The following is a 14273-nucleotide window of genomic DNA, read 5'->3' on the forward strand; positions in this document are numbered from 1 at the left end:
AATGCAATAGGCGCATAAATATAAAACTTCTGACAAACCTAATTCTTTATAAAATTGATTATAAGACATAACCATCTGTAAAGTAGAGCAAGTTTTCAAATGATGTCTAACATACACGGCAAAACTTTACCTCTATGGATTAGGATCTTGAGATGTATCTGCTCTTAAGTTAACCTATATCTTACAAATACATGAGACATAAATTCAGGAAAATCATTCAAAATGGGAGAAATTTTAAATTATAGCTTCTCATAACAGTTTTTTAGCCTGCATATCAAAAGAACCAAGGAAAGTTTAGTACTATACTAGTAAATTGGCAAGGAAGCAGGAAAAGGATAGATTTAAAAAGAAAAATCCATTTCAGGCTTTGTCTTCAGAAGTAAGAAGCACAAAAATCCAGTCACTGGAGACCTCACAGCTTTTCTCCACTATAGCATTCCATTTTTCTTGTCTGATGTGTTAGAATTAGTTGCTATGCAACCAAGCGATAAGCCTCACCATTTAATAATTCTTCTGCTAATTGCAATAGAGAAAAAGAGCTTCAGTGTCTGGCTTTGTCACAGCACTGAATTCTTCCTGTATGGAGAATCTACAACCAATAACAAAGAACTTGGAAAAAAGCATTTTTATTCAATGTATCGGGGATCAGCTATTATAAAGGTATTAACTTGTATGTATAGTCAGCTGAATTTTCATTATAATGATAATTAGATTATTTACTATGTGTTCTACTGGCTTTATAGATTGTTCTGACATGCTTTCCCCCCTTCCTTCGACCAAAACCTTCCCTGAAATGGGAAACCAATGATAGCGTGTATGCTTCTGTTAATCCTGTGGTTCATTTCACTTACAAATTGCTAAGTATCAAGAACTTAAAATCTCAAGATTTACTTTCTATTTTATAGCTGTCTTAACTACACATAGGAACTAACTGAGCAACTGAGGGAGACCAACTGCGGCCCCTGCTGGTACCTAATACACCTACGAAACAATAAAATCAATAGTGCACAATAAAATCATAACATTTCCCATTAAAATTCTATTACTGAAAAATACAACAAAAATGTAAGAAGAAAAGGATATTGTAGTAATAACATGAGCAGAGAATATCCAGTGACCAAAGTACGATAGTATAGTTACAAGAGTAACTCCATCTACACCTTCAATTATGTTACTTAAATGTCGCAAACTAGTTTCCCACTTCATGAAGTACTTTGTAAGAAAGGATTTTTCAGCTTTGTAAAGCTCAGTCAGCAGACCCATGCCAAAGCCTGAAACAGTACCCAGCGAAAATGCATGGTCTACCTCCTTGAACTTACATTGACACGGATAATGTTTGAGCATGACATTAGAACATCAGATTAGAAGATCTTAAAGGTTCATTCATTTTGATCATTTCATAAATCAATTTCAGAAAAGAATCTTGGCTACATCACTTCTAACTTCCCAAATGTCATAATTTAAATTTGTACGTATTTAAATTTATAAAAAGAAACAGAAAAACACACACGCCAGAGCTTTAGGAACAAAGCCATATCCACCAGTTCAGTTACAAAACTTTCTGGAGAGTGAGGAAAAGAAAAACATCCTGGCTTACAGGTTTAGACAAGCTAGTCAGTTTAAGAACTAAGCCTCTAGTCTACAAATTTATGTGAAGAAAAAAGATTAAAGATGGAGTAAAAAAACTCCCTGTACTTCTAATCTCTTTCTACAGCAAAGGCTATTTTATCCTGTCCAGCTCAACTCTTAACACCACTGAAAATATGACTGTCCTCCACCTTAATCTTAACTGAAGTTTTTGCTTATGAAAGCCCATATTTATGTTTGGAGCAGATTTCCATATCAAAACCACAGACGGAGTGTACATAGAAAGAGTTCCGGGTTTGTTTGGGTTTTTTTCCAACTAGGCATTAATGAAAGCAGGCAAAATAAGTAAGATCACATAAGAACCAACCATTACTGTTTTCAGAGCTTGCAGAGATTTAAAGATGTTAATCAAATTAAATCATTATTGTTCATTTAACTACTCAAGCCACATCTAGTATAAGATGACATTAGCTTCTCTGTGGAAAGAAAAGCTAATGTCATACCAGTTGCAACAAACCATAACCTGGGATCTGCCAATTCAAAAATCATTTTAGAGCAGTCATCTCTAGTGTGGCCAGCATATCAGAAATGAAGTGCTGTACGCCTCTCTAAACAGATCTTAATGAAATAAAAATAGAAATGAAGAGTTATATGACTTTCAAAGTTAATTCCATCAATCTAGATACGTCAAGGAAGTACTTACTAATTGTCATGGATTCTGGCACAGTGGCTGAAGGCAACATACTGCTTAAAGTATTCACTTGAGCTGGAGAACTGACTTCCACTCTAAGTCATAAAAGTACAATATCATCAATAAATGAAAACAAAATCCTGAATTCAGAATCTTCAGAAAAAAGCATTCCAGAAACTAGAATTGTCATCATATTCACCCATATTCAATCAACTTATGTTTAGTTATCCTTTAAAGTATCTGTTGTGAGTCTGATTTAAGAATACACGCACAAAGATCCAAATCAACAGGCCATGAAGAATACAGTAAAAAACAAAAAACCAACATAAAACCTATTTTCAAAACAAGGAGGCTAAGTTTGGCTGTTATTTGACATGACTATGTTAATTCTTCGAAATAATCAGGAAAAGTTCAATATATGAAAACCGTCAAAGGGGAAGTGTAGGCTTTTGCATTTGTCTTTCCAAACACTTGCAAAAGTACTCTGATGAATAGTTTGTTTTCCAGTACTGAGTAGCTATGCATTAGGTAACAATAAGTTGGCAGCTATAGGGTGAAGATTTTTTTCTTTTAAGAAAAGGTATTTGACACATACCTGTAAGGACAATCAGATCTTCTTGGAACTAGTTCTACTGCATGAACAACATTTTCATGCCCCTCTCCATTCTCCAAGTTATCTAAAGTAGAATGCACAAGCATTAGCTTTCTTTAGTTAACAGTACTTAAAAAATAAAATAAAACAAAAACAAAACCAGAAGGAAGGTGTTGTATTTTTAACTAGAAATACTCATCTTTTAGTAAAGCTTTTAAACACTTTAAATTCTTTCTCCAAGGTTGGCTTTTGCACATCCACTCTGAATGCCAGCAGGATTGTAAAGTCCCTTCAGAACACAGCCATCAGTTCAGAAAAAAAATTACTATTGCACAATTCCTAAATTATAATTTAGATGTACATTTTGCATTAGTAACAATGTTGCAAGCTACAAAGATACTTCTTACTGAAGTTATTTTTGCAAGCCCCAGGAGTTTAACCACCACATGACATCTGATACTCATTACAAATCTGTTTGTGACTTGCAGGAAAAGAATTTGTGGTTAGTCCCCAGTATCTGAAATCTTCTAAAGACACCAGTCCTTTATGCATTCCCAAGAGAGCACCATGGCTTTTCTCTGGCTCCTTATGCCTATGCCTATCTGGAATCAGACAGATGAGATATTTTTTAAAAAGCATGGATAATATGCATCTGTCCACAGATCCACAACTGTCAGGATCAAAATATACACATCACTGGGCCTGTCATTAAGGTAGCTCAGGTGTATCATGAGCTAAAATAGCACAGGATTTAAAAAGCAGGAATTCTAGAAAAAAAAGTTAATGGGAATTAGAGTTCTGTCAGAATGACTGCGGAGGAAAAGTTTATTTTTTAAGCTGTAGAGCTTACTGAAGCTCAGTTCCTAAAATGCATACTCCATTTTTCTTCCAAGCCACTGAATTTTGTCTCAGGCTTTCTCATCTCTACGTACATGGAGATATGATACACCCTGACACATCCCTGAAGCACTGCAACAGACTAAAACTGAAAACATTCATATTAACATACAACACTATAGATTATGCTGTAGTCTATTTCAAATATATGTCTTGTTATTTATCAGTATTAAGACCTATAAACCAAAACATTTTGTTAAACTGTATATTTTAAAAGAGCTCATTAAGCATGTTTTAGCAAAAACGCTGTCATAATAATAATGAGCTTGCCAGTTACTCAGCTGAACTGCCCTCAGAAAAAGCTAACCCGCGTTCCCTCTGGTATCATTCATCTAGCAAAAGTGTAACTTCCAAAGTCAAGCAAACAACTGCCTAAGGCAGCTTTCAATCTCATCAAATTGTCATTATGGCTGGGGAGAGGGTGACCATACCCATGTGTATAACTCTCCCTAACTGGTTGACATTTGGGTTGCATGATGGGCCTTTTAGTGAAGACTGCCTGCACACTCTGTCAGTTCAGGACTGTTCAGAAGGGCCCAGTGACAGCATGAAAAGTTGAAATCAGGAAATCAGACAGCAGAATCTATGTTGCTGTTTCCTATAAATGATGAAGATTCCTTTCACCAGCCCAATGCCATATCGTTCTGGCTTGCATATTGGACCATAGAGCTTATCACAAAGAGGGGAAGGAGGAGAACTGAAAATATCTGTATACTGTGCCAGAAGGGATCTGAATGGGCCCGTTGTTGATCATTTCTAGAGGTCGAAGCATTGTCTTCAACAGTTCTGAGATGAAGCAAGACGAAAGAAGGGTCTTTGGTATCTCCTTAACAATAGGAAGCCCCTGTTACATTTATTGTTGTCCTCTCTGGTAATCTCTCTCCAGTACTAACTCTTGGCTTGGTCTCCTGACTTCTGATTTCAGCTACAAATCCCTAGCTCTAGCCCCTGATGCCTTCTGACATCTGACTGGCTACTAACTCCCACAGCTTAACTGCGAGCTCCCATTCCACTCCTTCCTCCTATAAAAAGGAACCATTGCAGTCAGCAAACACTTATAAATCTATGGACTTTTGCTAACAGTTTCTGTATAAAGTGACTTAACAGAACACTATGCCACAAACTACATAATGTTTTCTAAATCCATTCCTTCATAAATTGAAAAATGTGGGAGCACAAGAAAAAAAATGAAAATGTACTTTCTATTTTCTTTGAACCACTGTCATTTCTTAAGAGGTACATGTCTTAAAATACAGCAGAGGGCAGTACAGCATTATCTTACAACTCACATTATTTTTATCACCGAACTTACAGAACTGAATTACACTTTTTCACAGGCCTTCAGTGAACAGTCCATTTAAACTCTTGGCACATATAATGTATATGCAAAAACTACAAAATATTTTACAATTAAAACATTATTCAAATGCCACTGAGAAGTTTTTAAGTGGTCACTGAAATGAGAATACATACCCAAAGTTTTATAAAAGCAATGTTTTATAAACAGCTAGCAAAATAACAACTCGGGGCAGGTAAGGGAAGTGAGGGAGGGAGTTGGAAGTTTTTTGTTTGTTTTTGGTAGCAACACAGATACCGGAAAAGCACCAGGTCTTCTTTTCCATACCTTTGACCATTTTCATTGCTTGCTTCAACATCTTCTCCAAATGGTCCACATCATTCTTGCAGTACCCCAGACTGCATACAATACTGCAGCTGGGGTCACATCAGAGCGAACTGAGCATAAATTTACAAATGACACTTTCATTTATGCACGTTTGTGTGGTGTGCTTTTACTGCAGAAGCATGGCACTGCTAATTCATTATCAGCCTCCTGCAGAAAATGACTTGAGGATACTGGCAGATGAAAAATTAGATATAAGCTGGCAATCGGTGCTCACAGCCCAGAAAGCCAATCTTATCCTGGCCTGCATAAAACGAAGTATGGCAAGCAGGTTGAGGGAGATGATTCTTCCTCTCTATTTCACTTTCGTGAGACCCCACCTGGAGTACAGTATCCAGCTCTGGAGTCCACAGCACCAGACAGACATGGACCTGTTAAGAGCAGGTCCAGAGGAGGGCCACAAAAACGGTCAGAGGGCTGGAACACCTCTGCTACAAAGAAAGGCTGAGAGAGTTGAGATTGTTCAGCCTGTACAAGAGAAGGCTCTGTGGAGACCTTATTGCAGCTTCTCAATATATAAAGAGGGCTTATAAGAAAGATGAAGAGAGACCTTTTACCATGTCTTTACAAACCCATTATTTCTTACCATTGTCCCATGTTAGAAATTCTGTTACAAAGTTTGCTGGAATGCACTAAATTAAAATATCTACCTGTTTGGGAGTAGGAGCCAACAGCACTGACAGGAAACAGAACATCCGAGTCATCATTCAGGACCTGCAGAGGAGTCCAATGGCATATCTGAGAAGTGCATGTGCCTGTTTCATGAGGCCTAGATTTAAAACAAACAAACAAACCAACCTATTTATATAGCCAATATTCATGTTCACAATGCTCATATTTCTTTCAGAGATATCACTGCAAGAAAAATCTTTATTTCAATCTGCCTGCCAATTTCTTGGTTCAGACATAGATAAATTCATTAAAAAACAGACCATTCCAAAGCAGATGAGACAAGCAGTGCTTGCCTCTTTTTCTCCGAAGGGATTTCTGTGTCAGAAATAAAGAGGGCATATTAGTATCTAAAATTATTCTTTTTCTCAGTTTTGTCTTGTTTAACTATCTACTCTGATGATAGCAGGCTTCCTCTGTTTAAAATATGTGGTTTTATTGTAAAGCCAAAATAGAGCTGAAATCATACTAAGAACAAGGAAACTTCATACAGGCCAGAATTATAGCCCGGCTGTATCACGCAACAATTTCAGCAACTGAGAACTTCAGGGAGAACAAGTCTGAAATCTCAAAATTCTGGTTTTCAGTGGAAATTAGAAGCAAAATACCATCACCACAGTGGCCCAAATGGTTTAAACAATGAAAAAAAAGAGGGGGGAAGAAAACCTATAGTTCAGTTAGTTACATAAATTTGCCAGTACCCTGGAAGGAAGGAAGAAAAAAAAAAAAAAAAAACATGGAAAATTTACCACTGGCTCCTGTAACTTTACTTACTTATCAGAAGCTTCATTTTCACCTTCTGAGCCTTTATTTCCTAACGTTTTTCCATATAGCTCATCCTCATCTGCATCTTCATCATCAATGCTCTTCACATCCAGTTTCTGGTATTCATACTCCCCATTCATTAACACTGAATTGCTCTTCCACGAATGGTTACTTTCATTCCCGTTCAAATTTTTTCCAAGAGTGCTTTCAGACGAGGGTAAAAGAAAAACTGAAGATCTGTCTACACTCTCCTCCGAGCTGTCTCCTGTAATCAGAGTCTTTGTGGCACCCCCCAAAATTTGCTCATCTTCCTCTTCATCAAATGAGATAATATTTGTCACTCTCTTCTTCTTTTTTCGATCTTTTTTATATTTCAAATCTAGTAGCAACATAAAAGTTGACATTGTTTAGAGAAGAGAAACAATGTAATACACTTGTTTTTTTTCTTAAAAGAACTCAGGTACTAAATGAGTTTAGGAAAGAAAAAACCACTTAGATGTACAAAGCATTTCATTATTGTCACGGTTTAAAGCTGGGCCGGCTATTAAACCTGTGGTAGATGCTCTCTGTTAACCTCCCCCCAAAGGGAAAGGGAAAGGGAAAAGGGAGAGAGGCTTTCCATACTCATGAGCCTTTAAATCTTTAACTATGATCTTTCTTTTATATGCTTTACATAATTCCAATTTTAGAAGATATTCTGGAGGTGCATTCATAACAGTACTCAACTGGAACAGGAAAAAAAGTTCAACAAACTTATAAAATTAAATTTAAAATAAAAAGTGAGCTTTCCAGTCACTTTCTCCCATGGAATATGGCTAGTGTATATTGAAGAGTATGTCTACACATGAGAGAAAACATGAAACACTGCTGGGGAGAAAAAATTAAAAAGAACAAACTCACAACACAAACAAAATCCACAACTTGCGATCAAATGAAGTTAGTTTTGTCTATACTCTGGATATAGAGCAGCCAGTTTTTAGAAAAATAAATTAAACTTGCTCCCTCCCTCAGCTCTTGGTCTAGAAATACACTGGAATCCTCTCTGATTACATGACATCTATGCTGTGACAGCAATTTTTAAATTATTACCTACTCTCACTGATTCTGACGTGCACGTGAGGCTGAATGATCTTGCAAATTTGAAGCACTAAGAAATATCAGAAATTTACTCACCAAGAAAACTTATATTGGGACTAAACTGTTTTGTTTAATTCAAGTCCAGCTGTTATATATCCACAAAAGACATTAATATACTTTTAAGAGTAAGCGGATGTTAAAATCCATTCTGGATGCAAATAGAATTCTAGCAAAGAATATAGACTTCAATGAAAGCATCTGACTTGCTCTACCATTCAACATATAATGGCATTTGAATAAACACAATTTTTTTAAAGTGACATTTTATTGTAAGTTGTACACTACACGTACTGCATACACATGTGCTGAACAAATAATGTACATTATGTTGCAAAGTCATGTGCAGCATATGGTCAATTATTCTGTTATGTCATCTTGAAAGACTATTCTATACTAATGAAGTTATCCCAAGTCAAATATCACCCAGTATTTTAATGTCATTTAAAGTGCTAAACAACAAAAGCTTCACATCGTTTGTTTTGAAAACCATGTTTTGAGACAAAAATCTATTTTAAATAACAATAAAAAATAGATTTTATCTCAACTTCTATTCTTACCAGATAGCATTCAAATGTGTTTTTTTTTCCTTTTTTCCCCATAATCAAAACAATTTAAAGTCTAAACTCAAACCTTGTTTCTTAATTGAAAAATATATAAATCAGAATCCTCCTGCAGGTTTGTACCTTTACAAAGCAAAGCATTCTTTCAGCTCAACTTCTGGAAATAAAGATGATAAAATATTCCTTTGCTATTTTTGGAACTGAAAATGTATAACTAATATCACAATTTGCTTGATTAATTTCAGACTATAGGAGATTAAGACTTTGGGTCTTTGTTAGTAACTAACACCCTACAAACTCCTTGCAACACTAACACATTTAAAGGTAAAAAAGAGCGTATGAGTAAATTTTCAGTTGTGGTAACTACTTACTTCATACAGGAATTCAGACTGTAAACACGCGCACTGCTTGAAGAACATTACAAGCTAAAATTTTTACCTAAGATATACAACAACAGATATCCAGCAGTGTATTTCTGAATGATAAAGTGCCAAAATAAAACATATTAAAAATGAAAAATCATTGCATCAGAAACCACAAGGCATAATCATATGAATAAGAAATTGAAATTCAGGTCGCAAGCAAAGCACTTTACCAGCAAGATAGTTTAGCTTCCCTCTCACAGTAATACAAGAAAGCTAAAATACACATTTATCATCCAGTATTCACATCAGTATTTCTAAAAAATTTCATACTTTATTTCACACTCAACTGGTTTGTATGTGTAGTGCACTTATTTTTAAGGCTTTTGTTCCATAATAGCACATTAAATTTAATTGAAAAAGTTACATAAACACACTTGAATATTTTATAAGTTTCTGAATGACACATTGCAAAAATGCTTACCAGCATTTACACTCTTTGAGAGAACAGGAAGTGGGTCAGTGTCTTGATCAGGTTTTATTAGAATTGAGACAGCAGATGATGCAGTTATCTCTCGAAGAAGGCTGCTAACACCCTGAGTGGATTCTTTCAATAATGAGGTTACATTTTGCGTCGATTCCTTTAATAAATCAGACACAGTGGGTGTGCATTTGCTTTGCCCATTTAAATCCTTATTATCAATGTTGATTGCAAAAAGAATGGAGTTCAGACCTTCAGATAAAAGAAGGGGGAAAAAAAAAGACCAAAAATCCATTATATACTTCATATGAAAGTTACAAAGATAGAACCTATTAACAAAGCTACAACACGTAAAACATTTTTCCCCAAACATTTCCCACAGTTCTCCATACTTTAGTTCCTATTCTTTCATGTACCATTCCTTTTTAGATGATATTCAAGCTGATGCAATCAGGTTATAATTTATCTTGATGGCTGTTCAGCTGTGCATTAAATAAGCAGGAAGTACTGTGAACTCATTTATTTATAACCTTGTATTTAAACCCATTTCACTGCAACTCTAATATTTGTTGGTTCCTATATTCTACTAAAAAAAACTCCTGTGAACCCCCTTGCAGAATGAAGCATGTGACCATGTACCTAAGAAAAGGGATGTAAAAGATAATAATACGTCACTTCTGCAGTCAAACTCCAGAAAAGTAAATTATCTGTTATCATTCCTTACTCTCACTCTCCTTCCATGTAGTTACCTATAATTTGGGTATGACTATAGAAGTCTATCGTTGCGCTATTCTAGTCAGCAACAACCCATTTTGTTTTCTCTAAATTGAGCTAGTTTTTTAAAAAAAAGCTAGCCTTGACCAATGAAGACTTAGAAAATTTATGTGAAAGACTTTTGAACTGTAGGAAGGCCAGATCCAGTGTTGTAACAGTTCATGACTTCATAGCATAAACTGGCATAATACCTTGACTATTCACCCTGAATGTGCATGACACGCATTCTCCACATAAGCAAGCAGCGCGTTAGAGAAGCTCCTCACAACCAGAAACAGATATAACATCCCAAAATGAAATAGTTTTCCAAGAACAGTAGCATTTAAGAAAGTCTTACCAGCCGCCATTGTAGGGATCATACTAGAACGTTCTTCATCCATCATAAAAGACCAGTCTTCATAGAAGACACTATAATTTGAAAGGAAAAAAAAGAAAAATAGAATATAGTCTTATATTAACATATATTCTACTTCTAAAAGACATGAAAACTCTGCAAAACAAGTATGAAAAATAAGTACACTAATTGATTAAATTACATGTCACAGAAGCTCCCTGAAGCCCTGAAATATATAGAACTACCTGAACAGTTATGAAAGACATGCTAAATAGTATTTTATCTTCAGTTTTAGCTCTGCTTTTTTTAATGGGAAAAAGCCACTCAGGGCAAGGAGGTTCATACTACATTAGCACTCACAATATTTCTCTACACCTATTGCTATACTGCACATATAAGTTTTAAAATAACTATAGTTGATCATAATCACCAAGCCATTTTATAAAATATTACAATGCATGAATACAAACAAAAAGATCCACTTCACCTTGAGCAACCTGATCTAGTGAAAGATGTCCCTGCCCACTGCACGGGTGTTAGACTAGACAATCTTTAAAGGTCCCTTCTAACCCGAATCATTCTATTATTCTATGATTCAGTGACCTGTTTCAATAACCAAAAGCACATCAATGATCCTAAATAAAATCAACAAGGAATGTGGATGTAAGGAAAAAAAAAAAAGTTAACATGAATTTCACTGTGAACACATGAATTTAGTTGTTCTAACCTAGGTTCTTTTAGTAGCAGGATGCTGTATTTTTACTATCAGCATTCAGTTAACTAAACATAAAAACAGATAGCAAGAAAATCCTCAACCTATACAAAACAATCTTGACAGATTAATATAAAAGTTTCCAAAATAGATAAGAATAGGGTGTATAAACTGATTCTGTAAATCCCATTTGAATTTGGATAACATTTAAATATTCTGGAATAAGCCTTTTCAGAAATAATATTCCATGTACAATGCAGAGAGTGCTACTAATCTTGATACTGCACAAATATGTCTACAAGCATGAGAGTAATTAGTGACATAGCAATCCAAGTCACTAATTTCCTTACAACAGTTCTCAGATTCTTTTTCCTTTGTTGTTTTATTCATTTCTACTTGATTTCATATCAAAATCTGTCTTGCAAGAAAGCTACAGAGGACTGGAACAGACTAAAAATGAAAAGGAGGTACTAACAAGCTTAGTTCTGGCAATAATCTTATCCAGTACATCCATTAATAGATGCAAACTGAAAGAGTGCTTTTCTGCTGAATCCACTGCACTCGATCAAGCTCAACCATTGTTGATAAAAAAATACCCCAAATTTCCAAAAAGAAAAGGAGCTGAAGATACACGAGGAAAAAGGTAGGACTCAGTTAAGTATGAACTGGAGTGCAGTTTCCACATCCAAAGTACCTTAGGATTTACCAATGCATAGTAAGTCATTCTCAGTAACTCTGTAACAAGAAGGTTCACAAACTGGTAGAAAACCACTTCCAAGTGATCTGCACCAGTAGCTACCTATTGCTTAACTGGTGGAGCTTTTCAGGTACAGGATGAGCAAATCCAAAAGGCAACGGGCAATTACCATTGATGAATTTATGAGATCAAGGCTGCAATTGTGTACTATTTTAATGGAATAAGAGTAGCACTTCAAAGCATGGTGTCAAGGTCTCAGTGAGGAAGACTGTTGAAAGAATATGGAAGGAAGCTAGGAAAGAGGATGGAAATGAAGATGAGGATAGAAGCATATATTCTCATGTGCGAGAATGAAGCCAATTTCAGGTCACATGTTCATACAAGCACAAGCCACTATCTTAATGGCTGCCAAAATTTCAAAAATGAACAAAATGAAAGTATGAGGTTAAGTGGCTTCACTAGCCCAGTAATTAATATGGTATATTATTACAGCTGTGGTTTTTGGTTGGTTAGTTGTTTTTTTAATCTCAGTACTTCATTTGTCAATACATTTCCTGCATTACAAAGATATCAAATACAGTACCTGAGTCGATTCTTATCTGCAAGCAGCATATGAACATATCTTTCCAGGGAATGTTCATTTAATGCACAGCGCAACCAAGCCCGGCCTCTACCAATATCTGTAGTAATTGTCTTCAGAGAGTAAAAGCGCTGCAGTTCATGTTTATTCAGAATTTCTTTCACATAGTACCAAAACACTGGCTCTGGAGTACAAAAAATAAAACTAATAATAATTTTAAAAAAACACCAAAAAATGCTAAGCTCATACCTGAATGCATTTATCATGCAATTTTATAAAACAAGCAGGTAATGGTATATACTTTTGAACAAAGGTCAATCATTTACTATCTTTGTATAACTCTCCAGTTAAATAGGTTATTTATTTCCACAGAACTTGGGCTATTGAAGCACTTAGAACTTTTCACTTCATTGAAAAAGCCAAACACACACATTAAAGGATTCTATCTTACATTTTTAAATAGAATTCACATTTAAAATCACATTTAAGCTACTATTTCATCCATAGAACAGGATCAGATGTTCAGCTGGAATATATTATGCAAAGGAAAAAAATGCTTTAGAACTCTATCTTACTGCTGGTTGTGAAATGTTAGAAGATAGGTCCAAAGGAATGGGTAGCTCCAGAATTTGCAGACATGCAAATGACGAATTCATGTTATTTTTTTTAAATAAAAAAAAAAGTGTTACATTTAAAAGGCAACAACACCCCTTTCCACTAAAATACTTTCCTTGCCCTGTCCCAAATATTGCTAAAAAGTTTTTTTGCAGTTGCCTCAAATTTCTCAATTGGAGGTAACAAAAATCTACATCAGTGATTGTAAATGTACAATAAACCACTTGATATTTTACATATTCCTGCTTCTTAACTGAATAAGAACATATTTTAAGGACATATGTATTATAATTCACCTCTCACCATTTTCTCAGGGTGAAAAGAACAACAAAACATCAGATACTTCATCTGTAAGACTTGAATCCTTACTGTATGGTATAATTTGGCAATCATTAGTCATTAATGTTGCATCAAATACATACAGCTTGGAAGTATCTTAAAATATAACATTAACGTTCATGTGGCTTTGATTTGTTATAAATAGAATTGCTCAAATAACTAGAAAGGTTTGAAAACTGTTGGTCTATACAATTAGTAACATATTAAGGGATTGAATTTAAGGCAAATAGGATATTTTCAAAAGCAAAAAAAAAATCTGAGAAACCCAAGCATTACAAAAAAAAATTTAAAACACATCAGTCTCTCAAGGAAGACATGCAGGTACCCCTTTTGACAGTTTAATGAATATCTTTGCTGAACATTTTTTTTAAGTTAACAAAAAAGGCAAAATAATTCTATTGTACAAGTGCATGGTGCACTATCACCTCAAATATTATACTGGCTTTTGATAATAATCTCAATGTAGGCAGCATAAAGCAGTGAAAAATTTCCTCAAAGACACAGAAGAAAAATTCACATAAGAGAGAAAACAGATTGATGCTGCCAATAATCAAATCATTACCTGTTAAAGAGATGGAAACTACCCAGAGGCTGGAAGAGACCACAGAGTATCTAATCCCCAATTACAAACATACACAAGGGAGAAAAAAGCATACAGAAGAGCCAAAACTTCTGTAAAGATTGTGTAAACAGTTGAATTTTTCTTACTTGTTCATTTAGAGTCTGCAAAGTTTCGAGTCTTGCCTATTACTGAGTAAAAGAGGCAGACATGGGAAACTCATCAACTTCTCCAAAAGAAT

General features: G+C 35.0%; 1 protein-coding gene across 1 annotated transcript in view; it reads right to left on the reverse strand.

Annotated features, from left to right (window-relative positions):
* SNX29 (sorting nexin 29) overlaps positions 1–14273 on the reverse strand; it is a 111858-nt gene that overhangs the window by 87474 nt on the left and 10111 nt on the right. Inside the window, exons 5-11 of the mRNA XM_068423102.1 lie at positions 12523–12703; positions 10534–10604; positions 9426–9674; positions 6892–7261; positions 6099–6217; positions 2874–2955; positions 2291–2373 (exon numbers count right to left, since the gene is read on the reverse strand). Of these exons, the coding sequence (XP_068279203.1) occupies positions 2291–2373; positions 2874–2955; positions 6099–6217; positions 6892–7261; positions 9426–9674; positions 10534–10604; positions 12523–12703 (1155 nt within the window). The remainder of the gene's footprint in view (positions 1–2290; positions 2374–2873; positions 2956–6098; positions 6218–6891; positions 7262–9425; positions 9675–10533; positions 10605–12522; positions 12704–14273) is intronic.

Source organism: Nyctibius grandis, chromosome Z (genome assembly GCF_013368605.1).
Source record: "Nyctibius grandis isolate bNycGra1 chromosome Z, bNycGra1.pri, whole genome shotgun sequence".
NCBI classification, from domain to species: domain Eukaryota; kingdom Metazoa; phylum Chordata; class Aves; order Nyctibiiformes; family Nyctibiidae; genus Nyctibius; species Nyctibius grandis.